This window comes from Molossus molossus, unplaced genomic scaffold (assembly GCF_014108415.1).
Source record: "Molossus molossus isolate mMolMol1 unplaced genomic scaffold, mMolMol1.p scaffold_m16_p_18, whole genome shotgun sequence".
In the NCBI taxonomy this organism is placed as follows: Eukaryota; Metazoa; Chordata; class Mammalia; order Chiroptera; family Molossidae; genus Molossus; species Molossus molossus.
Genome location: NW_023425353.1, coordinates 50,396,808 through 50,421,364, shown reverse-complemented (window position 1 = coordinate 50,421,364; position 24,557 = coordinate 50,396,808). Strand labels below are relative to the sequence as shown.

The window sequence follows — 24,557 nt, the reverse complement described above, 5'->3', positions numbered from 1 at the left end:
ATTATACAACTCCAGTGCTGGTTTTCACCTGGACTACAGTGTGAATATTCCTTCAGTCTCAGTTGTGTAGGGCTCACATTGTACAAAAGTGTAGTTGCCCTGTTGTTAGAGATGGGACAGTCCAGATCATGAAAGGCCTTATACAGTGATACCTCGGTTCTCGAACATAATTCGTTCCAGGAGGACGGTCGAGAACCGAATTGTTCGAGAACCGAAGCAATGAAACCCAATAGGAAAGCGGACTCCACAAAGCGTGACTCTCTCTCTGCACTCACACTGATGACACAAGCAAGGCGCGCTGGGCCGAATGAACGCCATTCGGCTCAACTCGGCTCATCTCGGAAGTTCGAGTTCCAAATATTTGTTCGGATTCCGAGACAACAGTTTCTCGAATCCTGATTTGGTCGAAAACCGAGGCGTTCGAGAACCGAGGTATCACTGTATTCCATAATAAGTAGTTAGAAGTCTCTCACTTTTGACATCTCATTCCAAACGACAGAAACCCAAAGATTTACACGTGTAGTTGAATTTTAATGAAAACATTCATCCTTAAACTGTCTCATTACTGAATAAATAAATGTTTTCCCCCTTGATGCATTTCAATACTGTTAAATTATTTTCACATTACTCATTATTGTTGTTTTTCGAGATATTTGTTATCTTTTAATGAATTAACTGAGAAATCCTTATTAGCCCTTGTTATGTGCTAAGTCTCAGTTTTGCAGATATAGTAAAATAGGGTCCCTTATTCAAAGAATTTGTTGTCCAAAGGAGAAGACATAAATGTGAGCCAATTAGGATACCTACCAAGCAAAAATATCTTCAGCGGTCATCATAAATCCTGTTTTGAACTAGTCATTATCAGAGCATACATAGATTTTTCTATTTTTCTTTTTTGCACTGTAGTTAGTTTTCCACACTACCTCAGAGTCTTAACAATTACTTTTTAAGTGGTTGTAAAGTACTCCTTTGCTTTAACTGGCGTTAAGTCACTTCTCTTTCTTGCATATATATGTTATTTTGGAGATTTCAGCAGTAATACAATGCAAAAATTACATTCACGTGTCTAGATTTTCCACACCTAAAATATTATTTCTTTAGAAGAAATGACATGATTGGGTTTACTTGCTCAAGGGGTTAGAAAGCTTAGTAACTCTTAGTATGTGGTCATAAAAAAACCACTTTTGCTTTTCTTTCTTTCTTTATGTTGCTTTTCTTTCATTTTTTAAAATTTAATTAAATTAAATTTTTTTCCATCACCATTTCTTTTTTTTTTTTTTATCCTCACCCAAGAACATCTTTCCATTTTTTGCCCAGATAGAGCGGGAGGGAGAGAGAGGAAGAGAGAGAGAGAGAGAAACATCAATGTGAAGGGACACATCGAGTGGCCGCCACCCGCACGACCAACCAGAGCCGGGGACAAACTGCAACCGAAGCACGTGCCCTTAGCGGGAACCAAACCCGGGTCTCTCTGTACCACAGGCCGACGCTCCAACCGCTGAGCCAAACCAGCCAGGGCCCATCACCATTTCTTTTAAATAGAGCTGACAAATAGGCATCTCCACTGTCCCTCTAAATTAAAATTTTTGTTGAATTTTTACCGATCAAGTATCAATAATTTAATCAATTATCAATAATTTGCACTTTATTTAGGTTCATGTTTTATGTCTTAAAAAAAAAAAATCCTAAGAGCTCACTTTAGCTGCTGCTCCCTGGGCCAGGGACACAGTCAAGTTCTAGTGACGCACATGTTACCCAGGAGGTCAACTTTCCCCCTGCTGTCCAGGACAGCGCAGACGTGTGTGTTACCTGGGCAAAACACCAGTCCCAGATCCTGGCTAGAGAGAGAAGCATTTCCTCTCTAAACTTCCAGACCAAGTTGGCAGCTCTGGAGTGGATCTCAAGGTCACAGCCGCTGTGTTTCCACATGTTTGCAGTTAGCTAATGATGGCTGGGGATTCTGAACAACCATCTACAAATTGTTTAGAGAACAAAGCCTGAATGAAACCAGTTGCAGCACAGAGCTTCAGGTAATGCGTTAACCGTTGAATTAAAGCCAAATGAAAGTGTCTTGACACCGCCCCCCCCCATTATTTGTCCAAAAAATTCAAGGAACTCCGGCAATGTCAAGGCTAACTCTGGAGGAATATAGATGCCATGAGACAGAATGTTACAGTTCCCAATGCCTAGTGACTTCATAGCTGCCTATGGACAACACGTACCCATGCTCTACCTCGGAGAGAGTTAATTTGGGATACAAATATGCGATAGAGGCCTTGCTATTATGGTACTTCCTACAAAAACCCATCCATGGAAACAGACTAAATGTCAAGGATTATTTTGGAGAAGTAAAATGATCCCTCAACAGTCCCAACAAGTAGGATCTAGTTATAAGATCAGCATCTGGAAGTAGAACATCAGGCCTGAGACACATCTCTCTCACAGACCAGCCAAGAAAGGCATGGAGATACAATCCACACATTATGAAACTTCAGACTCAAACTTGGGCAGGGGATTCTACAGGGAAGTTGAGGTAGTAAAACATGTGTCTGTGGAAAAGACCTGTTGACAAAAAACTAAACAAAGATGTTCAAGGTTTCTTTAAAACACAAGAAAATGAGAGCCTGCAGTCAGAGTTAGAGATCTGACGGCAACTTGAAACAACAGTAAGACATTTGAGAAAGAAACAGATTGAAAAGGAAAGAAAATAACAACAGATCCTAGCAAGCATTTGGGTGTTTTTCCATAAGAACTGGTTCATGGATAAACTCTAAACACTGAAAGTCTTTTCTTTTGTTGAAACTTGATCATAGCTACAGAATCCAAATAGAAAATAGTTTTTTATTCCTGGGTTCATCCATCAAGGAGATAATGACCCCAAAACGCTTTGCACTAGAGAAGGGAAGGGAGCCTGGGTGAGTAATTGGGATAGAGCAGCCTCTTCAGAGATCTTAACCTTATTCCCAGGAGCAGCCAGGCAGGCAAGCCAATCCAAACTGAATAAGACAAAAGTGAGCTTTTGTTATGAAACGCGACCACACAGACCTTTGAAGAAAGCACGCGCCTCATTCTGAATCCTGAGCTAAGAGAAACCGTCCACTGCACTCTCTCTGTCTGCCACCCTCCACAGTTCTGGGATATTTGCTCATAAAATCGATGAAGCTGATGCTCACGTTACAGCTAAAACATCTAGAAGGCTAGACATCTGTCAATCTAACTTCAGTGTAAAACTATAGTTAACAGAAAACCATTCTTAACACACACACACACACACACACATATATAAAGAAAATTACTCTGAATAAAACAAAACAAACAAAATATTTTCAAAGGGTGCCCCAACTTTCAAGGCACGATCTGCATGTTCTTTTACATCTCTATTAAATGAGAAAGCGGATACAGACTGACAAAGCTCAGAAGATGAGGTGGGGGGAGGGGGGGGTTGAGATAAACCACAGAACTTATATGCATGTATTTGTAACCATGGACATAAACAACAATGCCGGGGATGGGGTGGGAGGGATGGGGAGGAGGGTATCAATGGGGGGAAAAGGAGAAACATCTGTAACAAAAATAAACTAATTAATAAATCCTCCAGCCAATGGAGAATTCAACTGGGCACAAAATCAAAACATAATAATAATAATGAATAAAAAGAAAAGACAAAATGGAACTGACTGCCAGATCGGTACTATTTATAGTGGGTGGGCAAAAACCACTGCATGTTTCTCTCAAACTGTCCACCTTTACACAAACTCAAAACATTGCGCCCTGGCCAGTTTGGCTCAGCGGTTAGAGCGTCGGCCTGCGGTCCGGAGAGACCCGGGTTCGGTTCCCGCTAAGGGCACGTACTTCGGTTGCAGTTTGTCCCCGGCCCTGGTTGGTCGTGTGGGTGGCAGCCACTCGATGTGTCCCTTCACGTCGATGTTTCTCTCTCTCTCTCCTTCCTCTCTCTCCCTCCCACTCTATCTGTACAAAATATGGAAAAATATCCTCGGGTGAGGATAAAAAAACAAAACAAAACAAAAAAAACATTGCACTTATACCTGCTTGGCGTTAGTAACATCCAGGGTCATTCACCGCTGGTCTCACGCATGGGGATTTTTGAACGAGGAAGAGTGAATTATGCACAGATAGGCTTTGGCAGACTCCGATTTGTATGTGAATAATGCCCGCACGATGCTCGAGACGTTACTCAGCATCTCCAGGTTTGCTTTCTCATCAGTAAAATGGGGATAGTAAATCCTGAAGTTGGCTGATATGCACGGAACAGTGGTACAGACGATTGGAAGTTGAAGATATGTATGCCTTTAGGGGCCAAGCAGGTACACAGGTAAAGTGGGCTGGTTTTAAGAAAATAGAGTGGTTTAGGCTCCTCTCGAAAACATTCACATCCAAACTGGTTTAAGCAGGGCTGCAGCCAAACGTTTCCTTTACTAGACAAATTTGCCCTTTTGATGAATTACAGGGATGTTCTGAGAGACAGCTAGAGGCTCGTAGGCTGAACAACTATTTGAACAGGGCTGAGTTGCACAGCCTAACAGTACAGATAAATGTGCTGCCTCCCTAGCCACCGCCTACCATATTTCTGAGGCTCGACAGCTCCTTGCCTACTCGTTCCCCAGCTCAGACTGCTGGGTCTTCTTCTGTCCTAGGCAAACAGACCAAAGATCCCATTGCTGACTCCTGTGTTGGGGTTCACTTCCTTATTATTATCTTAATTTAATTTTTTGGTTCACTGGCTGATAGGTTGGTTGCAAGTAGGTTAAAGAGTTTACTTTCTTTGCTTCAGCAAATTCAGATGGAAACGCAAGATAAAATGTTTGGTGGAAGTCTGACAGGACTTGGTGTTACAAAGACTGGGCTCCCAGAGGTACTAGACGTCTTCCCAAGACAGATAAACTATTCTCTGGTTTGTATCATGTTTGATGTTTTCACTAGCTCATGTACCATGCTGAGTTTTTTTTTTTTCATTTTATGTCTCTATTGATTTTTTTTTTTTTTGAGAGAGGAAGGGAGAGGGAGAGATAGAAACATCAGTGAAAGAGAAACATCAGTCGGCTGTCTCTGGCACACCCCCTACTGGGGATCTAGCCCAAAACCCGAGCATGTGCCCTGACCAGGAATCAACCAACGACCTCTTGGTGCATGGGTCAACTCTCAACCAACTGAGTCACCGGCCAGGCCATGCTGACTTTTAATTGTTCACAGAAGTTCTTACAGAATGGAACAGGTGTACCTGGAAACAACACTACATATATATTTTTTCTGTATTGATTTTAGAGAGAGAGGAAGGGAAATGGAGAGATAGAAACATCGATGAGAGAGAACATCGATTGGCCACCTCCTGCATGCCCCCACTAGGGATTGGGCCCACAACCTGGGCATGTGCCCTGATTGGGAATTGAACCAGTGACCTCTTGGTGCATGGGTCAATACTCAACCACTGAGCCACACCGGCTGGACAACAATACATATAATTTTTAAAAAAATTTTTCTAACAAGAAACAGAGTTACAGAATTGGATCTCCACCAGCAAATTTTGAAAGACACACAGAGAGAAATGATAGGCTAAATTGGACAACACAATAGAATGTATGTAGTTATAACATAGTCCATATTACTAGGATATAATAGGTCAAAATCCAATGATGCAAAGTAGCAATGCTAACTTTTCACACAGATCTCAAACATACAAACGTGTGCTTTTATTTGATAGTTATATATACAGTTTTAACTCATTATTACTTGTCTTACATTCTCTCTGCATAGAAGAAAACCCCAAAGGCCTTGACCACTATCTAAGGCAGAACAACCTCTCCAGTACTTCTCCGGTTTATGTAACAAAGCAGAGACTTAGTTACAAAGAGCTATGGGGATTTTATTTCAAATCATTTTATTTAAAAACACATGTATAATATAATTATCTCATAAATATTTTGCCCCTGTTACACACACACACACACACATACACACACATTGATATAAACATGTAATTATATATGTATAATAAATATATCAATAAATACATTTATATATAATAAAAGCTATATATGTGTCTATATTTCACTTGGGGTTACTTTCATTTGTTTTAAAACAATGGTTAGAAATTAAGATAGATTGGGGAAATTCTACTTATATATATGAATATTGGCTTACTAAGTTTTTCTTTAGTAAAAAAAAAATATCTGAAAATGATATATCTGATAAAGGGTTAATATTCCAAATACATAAGAAACTCATACAATTCAATAGTTAAAAACAAACAAACAAACAAAAAACCCAAACAACCCTATTAAGAAATGGGCAAAGGACCTGAATAGATATTTTTCAAAAAAGACGTGTAAATGGCTAACAGGTATATTAAAAGATGCGTGAAATATCACCTTGTCCCTTTTAGGATGGCTATTAAACACACACACACATACACACACACAAGAAAAAAACAAAACGATAATTGCTGGTGAGGATGTGGAGAGAAGGAAACCCTACTTTACACTGTTAGTGGGCATGTAATTTGGTACAGCCATTATGAAAAACAATATGAAAGCTCATAAAAAACTGAAAATAAAACTATTTTATGATCAGTAATACATCTTCTGGGTGTTTCTCTAAAGGAAATGAAACCAGTATCTCAAAGAGATATACTTGCACACCAATGTTCATTGCAGCATTATTCACAATAGCCCTGACACAAGCGTCCATCTGTGGGTAAATGGATAAAGTAATTGTGATAAACACACACACACACACACACACACACACGACTATTGTTCAGCCTGAAAAAAATCCCTGCCATGGGTAAGAACACAGATGAATCTGGAGGACAATGTGCTAAGTCAAATAAGTCAGACACAGAAAGAAAAAAATTGCATGATATCACTTACATGTGCAACATAAATATGTCAAATATATAAGAGCAGAGAGTACAAAGGTGGTTGTCACAGGCAAAAAGCTGGGGAAATAGGTAGATATTGATTTAAAGGTACAAAGTTGCTATCTGTGTAAGATGAATATGTTTAGAAATCTAATACACAGCATAAAAATTAGTTAATAATACAGCATTGAATACTGGAAATTTTTTAAGAGTAGATTTCAGGTGCTCTCATTACATATACAAAAGTGGTACCTATGTGATGATATCAGTTTGACTATAGTAATTATTTACTATGTATATGTATGTCAAATCATCATTGTGTACACATTAAATACATATAATCTTAATTTAGTAATTAAAATGTCAAAAACTTTTCCTCTAATCAAATCATTCTCAATTTCATCACCTGTTTCTCTAATTTCTTTATATCTTATATATGAAATTAGAAATTTTCTGAACTTTAACCCTTGAAATCAAAACTATCCCAGGAGAACCCCTGAGAACCTTTTTAACTATAGTGCGGTTTTCTCATGAGCCTCTAAATTCTAGCTCATGATTCCCTTTTTCAGAAAATAAATTTGTTTCTTTCAGTCATTCCTTCAGTAAAAGGCTACAGTTTTCATTTTAATTATCTATGGAAACAATGGTGGCCTAGACATAAATTCCAAGATGCCTTATAGTATATTTCTCATGGGATGTTGCCACTCGATTTCCCTTAGAACGATATCAGATGTGTTTATTTTCCACGCCCCCCTCCAGTCCAGTGCCTCATGTTTTCGTTAGCAGTTGCTTACCTAAAATCTTCAGTTTCAGCTCCTGTTTTCCCACGCCAAGCCCTGAGAACAGGGACAGCTGCGATATCTGCAGCTTACGCTTCTTATTTCTTCCGGAGAGGCACTGCATCTTTATTTTTATTATTATTACACTTTTTTGGTGAGCTTGTTGGTTTGCTTTTTTATTGTGATAAAATAACACAATATATCATTCTAACAATTTTCAAGTGGATAGTTCAGTGGCATTAAATATATGCACACTATTGTACAACCATTAACACCATCCATCTCCAGAACTTCTTTGTCTTCTCAGACTGAAACTCTGTGTCCATTAAACACTAACTACCCCTTTCCCCAAAATGCCCAGACCCTGGCAAACACCATTCTGCCTTTTGTCTGTATGAACCTGACTACTCTAGGTACCTCATATAAGTAGAATCATATAATGTTTGTTGTTTTGTAACTAGATTATTAAAATGATATTGTGATAAGTTTTCGCAGTCACAGATAACCTAGTGAGGTGATTGCATTGTAAGGTATATAAATGTAGACTCATTATATTGTATACCTGAAACTAATATAACATTGTATACCAACTATACTTAAATTTTAAAAAAAGAGAGAGAGAAATTGTATCTTTAAAAGTGGCATAGAGGAGTTTCAAAGATACTTCATGAATACAGATTTCCTCCAACTCAGAGCAAAAGGATCAGTAGGTCTATCTTGATGCCTAGTAATTTAAATAAACTTCCATTTTCTTAACAGAAATAGTACAAAATAAATGCAAACCTTGCAAGTTTCTCTTATTCCACAACAGGGAGAAAACCACGCCAGTTTTTAAAAAGAGCGTATGAAAGAGGGACTTTATGTCACCAGTATTTTACAGCAAAAGAGACATTTGACACCACTTATAGCCACTTGCAGAACCGTAACAAATGATACATTCATCCTTCAAATAAATTCCATTTAGGTTTTTATAGTTTTGGGATTGGGATTTTGTTTTGTTTTGTTTTTAGCCATGTTCACGAGGCTTCTATTTTCTCTCTCTTTCATACTCTGAAGTTCGAATTTCTTCACTGAAGAAGAAAAGAGCTATTTTAATACAAAAAAAAAATGAATAACCAACAAATCAATAAGAACGATGGCAGCCATCACATCGAATGACAGTTCACCAGATCTTAAACAACATAGGCTTTTACTGTGGTTTCAAACACAAGGAAGCAAAACATCTTTAGGTTTTTTTGTTTTCTTTTTATCTTTGAACTTATAAAACAACAGAGTAAATCGTATAACAAAGGGTGATCAAAAAGCATTACATTTGCAGAACCTTTGCAAGTCCATTCCAATGAATTCTACCACCTGCTACTGTGACGGAATGTGTGTTTCCTCAAAGACATCAGGTTTATAGGTCCTGAAAAAATCCTGAGGGCTCTTGTATAGCCCATAACAAAATGTGTGAAAGGAACATTCTTTAAGTACTTACACTTTTTGCTAGCAACAAAGCTAGTCTCATTAAACACTTGCCAATTCATAAAATACACATTCCTTGATCACGTAATATGTACTCAGGACTGCATTAAATTATATAAGATATGTAGGAACTCTAGACAATACAGTTCCTATAAGAAGTAACCCAAGTCCACAGCCATAGAAAAATTCACCTAATGTATGTGACAAACACATTCCTTGTACTTTTGAAAATACCTTTTTAATCATGGGTATAGATAACTTCATTTGACAGCTGAGAAAACAGATGTTTAGAGATGCTTTGCAATTTGTCCAAGAAAACTTAGATTATTTGGGAAATTTGTTGGCATAGACTTTAATTGGAAAATTCTTGAAGAACTAAGTGGAGTTTAAAAAAAAAATCTATATTTTTTGAAATGCTATGTTTGAAAAGATATTATTATGTTATTGCAAGTTTACTTAAATTGTAATAAACTGAACACACCCATATTATATTTGCCCATTTCACTTATATGCATACATGCACAACCAATGGACACAGACAATAGTGTGGTGAAGGCAGGGGGCGGGGGAGCAGGGTGGAGGGACCCAGTGGGGGAAAAAAAGCAGAAACATCTGTACTACTTTCAACAATAAAGATAAATTTAAAAATAAAATAAAATATGTAGTGCTATGTACAATTTCCCATATATTTATAAAATCACAGAGAAGTAAAAACAGATAACTTCAAAGCAGTAAAAATAATAATTCTACACTGATAAATAAATATTCTCAGTTACGAATGTTTACTTTTAAAAAATGACTCTGGGAAACATGTGTATGTGGATGCCTTTGGTAGCCTCAGTGTTTTTACAGACCTAGAAGACATACCCAGCCCTGTCTGTTCTTTCTATTGATGTGACATCAAAGGATCCCAGAGAGAAAGAAAGGCCTCTGGAATCTAAGTAACCACTCTGAACCATCATGTTTCCTCCAAACCTGGTCAATAGATTCTCCCACCAGAATCCTGAGTAGTTAATAAGCTAGATGCAGGATGCAAACTAATCACAGCTGCTTGAGAGATAAGGTAGCATTGAGTATTTGCTCCCAGATGATGCTCAAAGGAGGTAGTGTTAGGATAGGATAGGAAGAGTCTACTGAGGACTTCTTGAGAAGGTGAATTTTAGAAGAAATAGTTGACATAAGCTAGTAGAGGTATGAAGAGAGAGCATTTTATGTATATTAATATAAGTCTGATTTAATTTTTTATTTTTTTATCATCAGCTAGAGTGGGAGGGAGGAGAGAGAGAGAGACAGAGAAACATCGATGTGATAGAGCCACATCGACTGGTTGCCGCCCGCGTGACCTGACCAGAGCCGGGGACGAACCACAACCGAGGTACACGCCCTTGACCAGGAATCAAACCTGCAACTCATTGGTCTGCAGGCTGACGATCTAACCACAGAGCCAAACCGGCCAGGGCAATGTAAGTTCGATTTTAAAAACAAGGAATTGAAAGACAGGAGAAGAATATCTGGACAAAAGAATTTAAGTTATAAGGCATAGATTAGTTAAAACTAATCTTCAGATTATGGGTAAAAGCAATATAACTCTACCATTTCATTTGTTATATTACACTTCATAAAAATTATTTAAAATTTTTTCCAATAAAATAATTTCTGAAAAAGAGTTAAACAGGTAGGTTATAGTATTAAGTGCAGTCAAATATAAATATATGTTTAAAACAGCAAGGCTACACATTATGGTTAATCTTTGTGGCTAGTTTTACTTTTGCCTAATATGTGTATTAACAGTGATCACAAGCAAATACTGAGTAAATACAGGGTGGGGCAAAAGTAGGTTTACAGTTGTTCATACAAAAATAAACTCTGTGCTTCCCATACTCATAATGGTAACTCTACTTTGGCCACAACCTGTATATAACTATAAAACACTTTTATGTATTTCCTTTATTGATTTTAGAGAGAGAGGAAGAGAGAGAGAGAGAGAGAGAGAGAGAGAGAAGCATCGATGAGAGAGAACATCGACTGGCCCCCTCCTGCATGCCCCAAATTTGTGCCCTGACCAGGAATCAAACTGCTGACCTCTTAGGGCATGGGTGGATGCTCAACCACTGAGCCACACTGGCCAGATATAAAACAATTTTATAAGGAAAAATGTGCAGTTGTGTAACTTCTAAAACATGTTCTAAGTACATTTTTTCCCTTTATTACAAAGATTTCTCAAAGCTAACATAGAATAATATTAATACTAGAACTCTCTAAAATATTTAATATGCTAAATTAGAAATAATAGATGTGGGTGGGATGCAAGACAGAACAAAAATCCTTTCTTTTAGATGCTAAGCTAGAGTAAGAGTCTAGAATTTCGATTAATATAGCAAGGTTAACGTTGATGCTTTTCCCTTTCATCTCTAAGGAGACCAGTGCATATACTATGCCACATGTTCAACAGTTTATGAAAAATTGAATTCATACCATTTCTTTGGAAACAAAATTAATAAATCCTGTCTTCGTAATATTCGGTTTTGATTGCAAAGTCTTCGTCTGGAGGCAAAGTTGCAAATGATTCAGAAGCAAGTGTCTAGGAAAAGACTAAATCCAATTTGTGTTCTCTAATTACAGGCTCAACGATCTCAGTAATTTTTTTTTTTTTAAGTCACCTCACAGATCCTTTCCACTCTTTCCTTAAAAAAGCAAAAGTCAAGACTAACTCAACTTCTGGCTATTAATTAAAGAATCAAAGGTAAAATTTTCTCCTAATTCATTGCTGTTTTCATCTAATGTTATTGAACAAAGACACTCAGATGTCATAGAAAGAATGACCAAAATATAAACACGGTTGAAACTAGCTCAATTATTCCAAGGACTATTTTGCTATTTTTTTCTTCTTCTTCCTGAAAAGACAACATAACAGATTCGGAGAAATATAACATTAATAATAATCTATCATCCATATTCCCACCTCTTCAAAATAAACATTCTTGTTTTGCTTAATATTGCCAGTATTTTATACAATAACCACATGAGGTATTGTTGGGCATCATCCATGTAGTAACTCATTTATTCATTAATATTATTCATTTATATTGATTTATATCAATATCACTCCTATATATGATCACTTCACAGATGGAGAAACTGAGGCACTCGATGACGCTGAGTAACTTGGCACAGGTCACACCTCTACCAGGTGGAAAGGCAATGTTCTAACCAGACAGTCTGGCTCCACCACAGACATAACCATAAGCAATAACGACTCTCAAATATCTCCATAGGTCCATATTTATTGCACACATTATTTTACCATCTTCTCTAGTTATTTAACTTCCCATAATAAACATTTTCATAGCGGACATAGTTTAATCCTCTTGACTATCATCGTGATGGCTATATAATAGTTTTATGTGCTCCATTAGCTAGTTCGGGACATTTCCTGTATTTGTTCCAATATAGAGAATAAAAGTGGATGAAGAGTGTGCATTTACACACACCTAAAACAATATGTTTAAATAAAATACCTGGGACAACATTCTCAGAAGGATTACTAATAACAATATAGTATGTCCTTTATTGCTCTCTCCATACTGACATTTTTATTTTTTTAATTAATTAATTTTTTGTTACAGATGTTTCTCCCTTTTCCACCCTTCTCCTCCCTCCCCACCCTGTCCCCAGCTTTGTTGACCCTGTCCATTGTTCATGCATACATGCATATAAGTTCTGTGGTTTATCTCTACCCCACCACCCCCACTTCTGGGGATTGTCAGTCTGTACCCCACTTCCACATCTCTGGGACTACCCCATTCCTCAGACTGTTATGTTCATTATATTCCACAAATAAGTGAGATCATGTGATACTTGTCTTTCTCTGTTTGGCTTATTTCACTTAGGATAATACTTTCCAGGTCCCTCCATGTCGTCTCAAAGGATAAGAGATCTTTCTTTCTTATAGATGCGTAGTACTCCATTGTGTATATGTACCACAGCTTTTTTATCCATTCATCTACTGATGGACATTTGGGCTGTTTCCAGATCTTAGCTATTGTAAATAGTGCTGCTATGAACATGGGGGTACATATATTCTTTCTGATGGGTGTTTCAGGCTTCTTAGGATATATTCCTAGAAGTGGGATCACTGGGTCAAATGACAGTTCAATTTTTAATTTTTTGAGGTAACACCATATTGTTTTCCATAGTGGCTGCACCAGTCTGCATCCCCACCATACTGACGTCTTTAAAGGCTCTACCGACTGAGCATGATGCTAAAGGACAATGGATGAACCAGCTGCACAGACACAAGCATTGGATGGCCCGAGTGTTATCATGTTTGCTCCACGAGGAGATATAAACTATCACTGCAAATTGCTTTCATCTGCATGTTTTCAGTCTTTTACCCAACACCCTGAGGACACTATTCCTTTGTAGCTCCCACATGTTTTTGTATGTTCTTTCCCTGACATCCCTTCTGCCACTGGAACTGTGAATGGGAGTCCCTCCTGCTCCTAATTCCACATGGTTTCAGTCCTACCTAAAATCTCCCATTTAGAATCTCACATCATAAACGTGTACAATAAATGCATCTTCTTTTTCACCATGGCCTATGGACCTCTGGTGTCATTCTTCCTATTGCTCCGCAAAGACCTTCTGGATCAGTCACGGTTTCCAATATTACTCCTGCTTTAATCCTTGATTGTTTGGATAAGTATTTAGATGGTTGTTTCAATGCCTTGTCTTAGTTCCTTGAACTCCTCTGGGGTAGCATATGTTTCGTCCAGCCTCAGCACCTTGCTCCCGTGGTCACCATCAGCAACTGTTAGCAATTATTCGTACATGTAATAGCAGTCTCTTCCTAATCAGATGTGGTTTCTCTTTGCAATCATTTCAAGGGCCATTTTTTTTCTTGAGAGAAAATACTCTAAATAGGACTCAGAATATAATTAAAATTGGATTTTCCCCAAAGCGTGAAAGTGATAGTGGTACCTCTCTGATCATCCCTGTGTGCTTGATGGAGGTCCTGATTCAGCTCACCGCCGCGACCAGGGCTCCAAACGCGGAGGCCAGAAAGGGCCGCTGGACGTTCTCATTTGTGTGTAGTGACCACGTGATGACCTCGCCTTCTTCACACCGCCCCCAAGGCAACAGGTCTAACAGCCCTCTGCCCTCCCACAGAGTCACCCTTTGCTGCCTTTCTAGTAAATAATTGTCTTCCCTTCCTCCCTTCATCCACCCTCCCTGTCTTCTTCCTTCTGGTCTTTCTTCCTCCCTCCCTTCCTTCCTTCTCTCCCACCCGCTTCCCTCCCTCTTCCTTCCTCCTTCTTTCCTTTTCTTCCCACCGTCCTTTTTTCCTTCTGTAGTTATTAGTGCTTATTGTGTTTGAGACCAGGAGTCTCCAAACTACCTTTAAAATCCATATGACTGCAAATAAAAACAATCTGGAGCAGTGAACCAATAGTTACATATCTGTTTAAAACATACGCATTTGTAAAATTATACTCATATACACATAAAACATGCAGAAAGTTGATATGAAAACAGAGACATGCTTTACTAGCATCCCCAATAGGCAATCATGCAAGACAATGTGGATAGGAGTGTTAGAATTCGAGGTAACAACACCGGAGTATTTGTTCCTATCAGCACCCATCCATTAAAAACAATTACTTATGGAAACTCGAGCCACCGACTTCAGCTACATCCCTCACTCTGCAAACCTCACAGATACACAAGAGCATGGTTTTTCAGGTTAGCAATGTATACTGTGGTTATCACCGGTGTTGTATAGTGACGAGAGATATCTGCATCCTTGAACAAAACTTTGCCTTCTGAAGGATCTATTCGTACCCAGCACTCCAATGATCAGACGCGTAATGAGATCTACTGAGGCTCATAGGTATTGCTTGTCTGTGAAGCATTTGCACTTCTGATTAGCTCTCAATCAACAGTATTGAGTGCCTTAACTGGGTGCCTCCGTTTTCTCGTATAGATATTTTACCCAAAGACTAAGGAAATATTTGGGCATATCTAAAAGGAAGGGAATGAGCATTGTGATGCTTCTAACATACCATATGCTTATCGCAGGCCAAGAGTAAAGAGTACCCCCTACTCACGCCCCAGCTTTGCGTCTACATGTTCTCCAAGATCCAGCTGTCAGCGGCCCAACCTAATGGACTCAACGCCAATCCCCTTCCACAAGTTACCTGTTTGGTGCTATTATCTATTCCTTTGATTTCAGTCACCACCTGTAGCTCTGAGCTTTCGTGTACCATCCTCTTCGACATCTCCCACGTGGATGCTGTGCCAGGGCCATTAACTCAGCACGCATGTCACATACATAACTCATCGCCTTCCCTGCAAAACCGACTACTACTGTCTCTAAACTTCTTCCTCGGTCATGAAAGGTTAACACGCGGGCTTCATTTTATGTATCCCTTTCTTCTACCCTTGTATTTCACTTTTATAGGGAATATTCAGTTCCACCCTCGCAAACATCCATGGTGACACCCCCTTTCCATTTCCCTAACAGTGCCTGAGTGACTGCCCTCGTTTTCCTCGTCATCTATAGGACTCAAATCTATGTTGCTCTTTTTCTGCCCTCAGTTTCTCTCTTTCGTGATTTGATTTCACTGACCTTTGCTAAAGTAACTTTTCTAAAACACAGAATCATATCATGTCTGCTCAGAAAAGACTATAAAGGGCTTCATGCAGAATTAAGTTCAAAATATTCGGGGTATCTCTTTTTAAAGCCTCCAAAATCGTGATCCCCTTCCTCTTTCTACCAATATCCCTACCTGTGCATTTTTCTCTTCTAGATATGTGAGTTTGATCGATTACCTTCTGAAATTATCCTATGCATCAACCTTTATCAAGCCTATCTTTGTAGTTTGCTTTCATAAACTGAATTCCCCCCAAACATGTCTCCCTGTTTTCTATCGACAGTATTTTGCCTACACCCCTCTTACAGATACCTCTGTTACACTCTTACATGTATTATTAGGCTGATATACTGATCCTAATAATTTATTAGTATTAGTATTTATTGATGGTTTCCTTTTCAACTGGAAACTGAACTAGTAGATGGCAGAAACCTTGTCTAACTATTTTTCTCTCCCAGTACCTGAATACGTAAGTCATTTGTAAGTTTATAAAAGAGACAAAGTGGTTTTTTTTAACTGCTGAATTGATCTGACTAGCACTACCCATATAGGCTAGAGTACGCCTGCAGTGTAGAAGTATCCATTCCTAAAACCTGTGCACATTATATTTATATGTGAAATAGAGGCAGTGTTTGGAATAATCTTCGCTCCACCATACTTCTTAATGTCTGTATTATAAAAAAAAGACTGGATTCCAGGAACAACAAATAACATGTTACAGGAAGCATTCCAATTTCCCAGTAAGAACTGAGTCATGTAAGAGAGACCATATAGATTTCATAAATAATAGAATGAAACCCTTACAAGTATTCTATTCCAAGACATGAAGGAATATGAGCCACAGATATAGTCAAATAACTTCAGAAATAGTGCCCCCTCCAAAAAAAAAGAGCCTTAATTAGATACCACGTCTGAGATCCAATGAGGTGCTTGTAGCAGAAGCTCAGACACAGGCCCATCAGGAAATTCATTCCTAGTCAACCAATGTCGCGAAAGCTTTAAAGAACAGATCAATTAAAATGTGTTTTGCATGAGAAACTTTTCCCCAGAGTTCCTCATTTTTATATAGGAAATCAATTTGCATCACTGATGATATCATTCATATCAAACAAACCAAAGTTGTTAAGAGGTAATTTAGTTTTATGCTGAAGCAATTTGGTACTTGTTCTGATTTGTGATTTTCATTTTGTTTGTTAATGAAAAAAATTAATGAGCAATGCTACCAGAAATACAACTCATCAAAGCCTCGGCACTTTTCTAGGGCTTTGCCATGCACGCGCATGGTGCTCACTGGGCCGCAGGTGTCCGGGGCTCCACCTCGGGGAAACTGTCAATTGAAGAGCATAGGCCAGAGCTAAAGCTACAGATGCCCGCACACATACCTTTGCACTGATTTGTGTTTTTGTCAAGAATTGCCTTTGTAGATACAATTTTTCCATACCTGAAAGAGAGAGAGAGAAAAAAAAAAAAGTTACCGTAGCCCAATGAAGACACGTAAAATACCACGATGAACATGGCTGCACACACATCTGAGCAGGAATCTACCAAGAAGAAAGCTCTGATCTCCCATTTCACACCTGGATGATCTCTATTCTCCAGTTCTCCCCTATCACTCGAGAAGGTGCTTCCCTACGTCATCACCGGCGGAGGCTTCCAAAATAACCCTGCCGGGCCGTCTGTCACTGTGGCCGAAAGGGGACTGAGCGTGAGCAGGATGGAGGGAAATCACACCCTGTGGGTACGCGGAGAAATCGCAGGGACCTCGGGGCCAGGCTGAGCAGGCGTGCCTCCAGCTCCGCACTCTCTAGAAGTGCAGCCCTGGGCAGTTCAACTCAACTTCTCCAAGCCCATTTTTCATTTGTCAAAAGTGAGAATCATAATGCTCGCCTTTCAGGATGTGAGAGGGTTACATTGAAAAGTTGAGATTTCCTATCAGTGCTCCTAGAGTAAATGTAAATAAATAAATTTAGTTAATTATTTTACTACCAAAATATATTATGCTGTAAGTTACTTGAGGAAAAGGACTGAGTTTTTCATTCTCGATGCCTGCCACCAAAGGCAACAGAAGTTCAATAAATGGGTGCTATAAATCAATATATTATCCACCGGTACTTCACCTGCAACAATGTATCTACCATAAATACCTATATGCATCATAAACATAGTCACCGTTGTATCATCTCTTGCAGGCCATCTACCCTAGGCTTTGTTTTTTAAATATCGGTAATAGAAAGAATAAAACTCAATTTCCTTGAGCCGGTTGCCATCCTGAAGAAGCTGATTTTCTAAAATTGTGTTCTTTGTTTTAGGGTTCCATGAAGAATGCTTCTGAATCAACATCACCAAATGGAGAAGTGATAATGCAAATTGAAGTGCCAGGTTTATTAACAACTTACATTATGTTCAAGATTTCAGCCCTGGCACAAAATATTTGACAAGTTTTCTTTTAATTTTGTGTTTCTACACGTAAAAACTGATGACAAATATTCAACGTTCCATGTATTAGCAAACGGAGTTCCCTATTTACAATGATTTCTTTTACACTTACAATCACCTTTGACTGTATCAATAATTCTTCGGAGTATTTTGGTCATTTCCTAAAATTCTAGTGTTGATGATGGAACACTGTTGGAAATGCCTTTGCCTGTCTTTTTTAGATGTTTTAACTAAAGATGGACGAAGGATTTAGAAATGGACGGATTGAGTGTCGTTATGAATGTGACAGCCCAATAGCCTTGAAAGTCATGCCAAAAGTAGCTGAGCTATTAATAGGTTACAATTGAAAGAGGAGAATTTTTATGAGATCAGATGCAGAGGTCCGAGATAATTCCCACCGATCACCTACAAGTTCCCCCTTGTCAAAGCAGTCAGAATTGGGACAGAGTTGCCCAGTACTGAACTGAGCATCTTTTGCCAGAATAACCCCGATGTTTCAGCTCCTTGCATGCCTAGTACCACTCATTTCCTGCACCGTTACGATGCCACCCCTGCAGTTAACAAATCAACGATCTCTAGGGATGAAAGTGTCTATACTGTTCTGAAAATGCAGGAAGTAGGGTCTACAAGGTCACCCCCTTGATCGAAATGGCATATTTGTGAAAGTTACATCAGAAACTTGAATATGAACTTCTGAAATTTGGTGAAGTGCCAACTATTACGTCATGATGTCTGTAAAAGGGGCAAGGTTCATATATCAAATCTTCTAGTTCCATCAACTTCCGTTCCTTTGGAAAACCAGGTATTAGGTGCCAGAATGATACAGGGTAGCAGTCAAAGGAATATACTGTGACAACAATTTGCCACAGCGCAAATCTCGATTCAGCCCTGGTATATTTGGTTGTTTAAATCTCATGTGTTCTTTGCGTCATTTCATCATCTATAATAATATAAATCTATTTTTAAATATGTATTGAGGTTATTTATTTAAATTTATATACATCTATTTAAACATGTAAAATGATGATACTAGTCTCCACCTCACAGGGTTGTTGTGAGGATTAAATGGGGTTTACCAAAAGTGCTGGTAACAGTGGCTGGCATGGAATACATGCCCATTACCTGTTAGCTCTCCCTGCAATGACCCCGTTCCTGTTATCTGCTATATAAAAATGTCCAGTCTTTGACATTCTCTAGATGGGGAAGAGGTGAATGGGGGTAGATTTTCTGTCTCAAATGACAACGTAAAATATTACCACTTAGACTGTCAAAATCTTCCCCTAAAAAATTTGTCAGGTAAAGTTATTTGCAAAAAGGATACTTTGCATTTACAGTTTATATTCTAATTTGTAATGTTAGAGATTTCATTAACTGTGTTCTCGCCATATGCAATCACACAAATGCCCACAGGGTCAGAGCTTTGGGGATGGGATTAGCACCACTGAAGTCTACTCCCTCATGCTATCATCCTACAAGCCCATTTCTAAAATGCCTTGCCCCTTACCTTTTCACCCCCAAAAATACACAGCCTCTTTTTAAAGCTCAATTTCTTTCCAAGAGTTTCTCTTTTAGGAAAATAACCAGCAAAATGACATCCTATTTGAACAGTCTCTTTGGTTGACAATGGTTCCTGGTACCTATAATCATACCCATTAACCACAGTAATGTTTGCTCGATTTGGGCTATTCAGGCAAGTAAATAGTTGCAAAACGATATGTATCTTAGAGTAGAAGACACAAATGTAGAAGAAAGGGAACATTTGCTGAAACGTTTTTCCCACACAAAGCACCATTAATATAGTATGAAAGAACTAAAAATTAGAGAAGAAAAAATAATTTAGAGCTTTTATAACCATCTCACCTCAGACTCACAAATCCTTAAGACAAAAATCCTTCTTAATCAGTTGCTAAAGCTACTCCTGAATTGTTTTCTATAAGTACCTTCTAAATTAAACTTTAGTACTATCTTTTAAAGAGGAAATTAAAAATTACTATATCTTATAAGGAATAACACCTCACAATGAGACTTTCAGCCTATGGTGTATGTATTGTCCTATTGTATCAATATTACAAAGATATCTTCATTAAATGTTATCTAAGTAAAAAATGATTATAATACTTTTACAGTCCCCTCCCAAGAAATAGTTTCTTTTGGAAAGCATTTGTGAATATCTAAGCAAGCAACTTGTTTCTAAAAACACACACACACACACAATTATTTCCCAGAAAGTGTTACAATACTACCAAAGCGGAAACATTGCTTACACACACACACACACACACACCAAAAAATAAACTATACTATTTCTTGATTTCCTGATTCCTAATTATACTCGAGGCAAGACTTTCCCATGGCGCAGTCACAAACAATGGAACACAACTTGGAGTACTTGACCCCGCCCTGACTAGAGGGGCAGGAATTTCATTCCTTGGCTCAGTTAAAACATTCTGCGTTGCCAACTATTTCACAAAGCTAGAATGTGCTTCAAACCACAAAAGGAGGTATTTAATGGGCCACTAGCTCCAGTTCATGTCTGTATTCTCACTCAAACAGCTACCTTCTGCATGACTGGTGCTGCGTTATCCATGCTATGCAAAGTCAACAACCAATGCAGGTAAATAAAGTTTAGCTTTTTTTTTTTTTTTTTTTTTTTTTTTTAGTGACACAAAAGTCACTAATATAATATCCCTGGGAAGAATTATATTAAAGCTCTCTTCCTGATGTTTTGTTAAAGTATACTAATAAACTCAAGTAAAAACCACTGTATGGATTAAATATACATTTTTACCTACTCTGAAGAAAAAACATATTTCTGAGGTTAAAGGTATTCCTAAACTTAAATTATCTTACTTCGTCTTCCCAGGCCTAGGGTTCCGATTAAGACCCGAAGTGTTCGTGAAGCCTTTCTTCATGCCACCCATGAGTAGAAAGCAAAAGCTGATATTAGGAAAACATGTGAGCAAATTACTGAACGATGCCTGGAAACAGACACTGGAGTGTGGGTGCCTGCGCTCCTGGCCCCAGAAGCTCTCGGGTACATCAGATTCACTTTGCTACACTTTCATTTCCTACAGCTAGAAGAGATCAAACATTACCCGCAAAGTCCTTGGGGGCTTCAACTTCCTGGGGGAGACACATACACAAAGTGAGCACATTTTATAGTCCAAGTTTTCCCATCTGGGCGTTTTTTACCTCTTGCAGCCAATGGCAGAAGCACCTAACACAGGATCGCTAGGATGCGTTTTCGATGTTAAAATACGCAACTGTGCACCGCATCTCCATAGTCAGCCACTACCCCGAGTGTCCGTGCTGGCTCCAGACATGGCCAGGTCCCAAACAACAGTTTATTTCACTCTAAGTGTACCCTACAAACAGTAGCCAAACTATAGTAACTACCCACTATTTTTTTGATCTTTTGTAACTAAGTTTTTTAAGTTTGTAAGTCCATGTGCCGTCTAGCAACTCTTTAAAGCAAAGGAAAAAAAAAAAGAAAAACTCCAGGAAACACACAACAGTATGGAAATTACCACAGGGAAGAGGAGCTGGGGGAGGTAGAAGAAGGTAAACGGGGAATAAATGGCAATGGAATGGGACTTGACTTGGGGTGGTGAACACACAATACAATATACAGATGACGTATCGCATAATTGTAAAAAAAAATTAAAATAAATAAATAAGCTTTTACTTTAGCTTGTCAATACAAGTTTTACATGGCACTTATTAAAGAAATAGTAAATTCTTTCTGGCATTTATTCTCTTAAACAGCATCAGATTCCAACTATATTTGTTGATATACATGATTATTCTACATACAAGCGTAATTTAAACTAATGGCATATTTTATTTTCCAAAGTTAAAGAGAAAATAGAGCTATTATGGGTCTACGCTTCATGAATTATGAAGACATCAAATTGATGGCATCTTTCTATAAAGAATTTATTTTTAAATCCTTTTGCTGAATCACCCACTGTGTATATTAATTCAAAAAATACAGGCAGAAACTGAAAATAGAGTCTCTGCAGTCAATTAACTCCCAGCTAACTCATTATTCACATGCCTTCCATATTGATAGCAAACTAGAAAAAGGTATTCCATTTATTTAATGCATGAAACATTATCCTTTTAGAAAATGTGTTTGTTTGCCTACTTCTAGATGGCTCGTTCATTCTTTGGCATGTGGAGATGCTAATGGGAGGCCAAATAAAACAGTTCTTCTAGGTCCACCGAGCCTAAGGCTGCCAGGTTGTGACGGTGGCAATGATGTCTTCCAGCTGCCCTTTTTCTGTCTAAATAATGAAGGTCCTTCAAGGGTAAGCCCACATCCTCGCTGCCATGTCCACCAGCTGTTTCTCCCGAATCCCAGTAGCTACTGTGCTCACAGCCTGCATAAAATCACCTAGCATTTATTATGATGATGATGATGATGATGATGATGATGATGATGATGATTATTTTGCTATGTAATAAAACTGTCTGCCCCCCCCCCCAGGAGACTGTCTTTTCAACCAGACTTTGATTTTTCAAGAGTCTAGACACTGGTTTATGCTTTTCTGATCATTAAATATCCAATATAGAGCTTGCTATGCAGAGTAAACTTCTATAAAAACCTGTTGATTTTTAAATAGTTTCTTTTTTAATTTTTTTCTTTATTGATTTTAGAGAGAGGAGGGGAGGAGAAAGGGATAGAAACATCGATGAGAGAGAACATCAATTGGCCGCCTCCCGCATGCTCCTCACTGGGGATCTGGCCCACAACCTGGGCATGTGTCCTGACTGGAATTGAACAGGCGACCTCTTGGTGTGTGGGTCGACGCTCAACCACTGAGCCACACCAGCGGGGCATTTAAATAGTTTTTTATGGGCCTGACAACCTGTCTCGTTCAGAAACACCTGCTGATGACTGGCCTGCATTTACATGCGAACGTGCACTCACACATATGCACACACCAGGAACTGAGCATCTGCTACGTGTCAGTCACTAAACAGAGCACATTCGATATTTTATTCCAAATCCCTACAACTACCTATAATGTTGATATTGTCATTCTCATTTTTAAGATAGAAAATTAAAGTTAGCTATATTAAGTTACTTGCCCAAGTTGAAATAAATATCAAGTCGTAGTGCTTAAAATTTAAACTCACTTGGTTACAAAATCCCTACTCTCTCCTTGATATTGCAGTCCTCGACCGGGCGGCTGTTGTCATTTTTAAATTTGACAATCTAAAGTAAAAGAGGTCAGGGCCCTTGCAGCACAGCCACTGAAAATCCCTGCCCCGGAAGGCTGAAAAATGACCACTGTTCACTGGAAACCGTGTCGCCAGACATCCATCAATGATTGTTAGAGCTCATTCCCAAAGCAACTTATTCTGCAAAGAAGCTTACGACTTCACATGCTGCCCCTCTAGTACATCTGTGAGCCTCACATCAACTGAACACATAACAGGAAACGGCTTCCTCTTTGTGGCAGAGTTTACACTTGCTGTTTAGGGAAGACATCAAACCTCAAATTCTGAAAATCCTGATATCACAGGTTGCCTCAATAGTAATATCAAAACACGGCATCGAGTATAAAGCACACGTGATCGTTTTGAGGGCCATCTTTTTGCAGCAGTGAAATTTAGCTCTTTAGAGAATACTCTTGGTTTCCACTGTATCCTTCAGTACTGAGGTGCACAATCAGGTTTCCAAAAAAGTTTTGTGATGGTACCGTTGCTATTCATTCCCAATCCTGACATTGGTCACTTAGCTCCGTTCTAATCTCCTCCTAGGTTTTCTTTGTCACTACCCCTCATCCTCCTCGACCCAACTCAACTGACATTTTTTCTTTTCCCCAAGAAGCTCATTTCCATTCTGGTTATGATCTAACAGGCACTGAGTATAGCTTTATTGAAGAGTGCATTGTATCATCAATTGTATTCCTGATGTGAATGCAATATTCTGTCAACATTGTATTGTATTTTACTGTATTGCAGCTTTTCCTATCCTAATATGAGTTATTCAAGGGTAGAGTATAGGTCTTATTTATTTTATACCCCTGGCCTTAAGCACAGGGCTCACTCAATAAATGTTTATAGAAAGAAAGAAAGAAAGAAAGAAAGAAAGAAAGAAAGAAAGAAAGAAAGAAAGAAAGAAAGAAAGAGAATGCCAAATATCACACTCCTCCTCAGGCGAGACAATCAGGCTGGCAGAGAGAGTCAAGCATGCCTAGGCACAGACACATCTCCCCGTGGCACATGGCCGGGCGCATATCCCTCTGATAGGGATACATCACTTTTCATATCTTACCTTGAGCACGTTTACTTCATTTCATTCAAAAAGAAAGTGAGCTATAACTTCACTCAAGAGCC

The 24,557-nt window shown here is 38.6% G+C and overlaps 1 protein-coding gene across 5 annotated transcripts in view; it reads right to left on the bottom strand.

Moving 5' to 3' along the window:
• Window positions 1-24,557, bottom strand: part of RBMS3 (RNA binding motif single stranded interacting protein 3) — a 658,929-nt gene that overhangs the window by 438,447 nt on the left and 195,925 nt on the right. For all 5 annotated transcript variants that reach the window (XM_036266544.1, XM_036266545.1, XM_036266543.1 and 2 more), the window contains exon 3: window positions 17,156-17,214. In XM_036266544.1, the coding sequence (XP_036122437.1) occupies window positions 17,156-17,214 (59 nt within the window). The remainder of the gene's footprint in view (window positions 1-17,155; window positions 17,215-24,557) is intronic.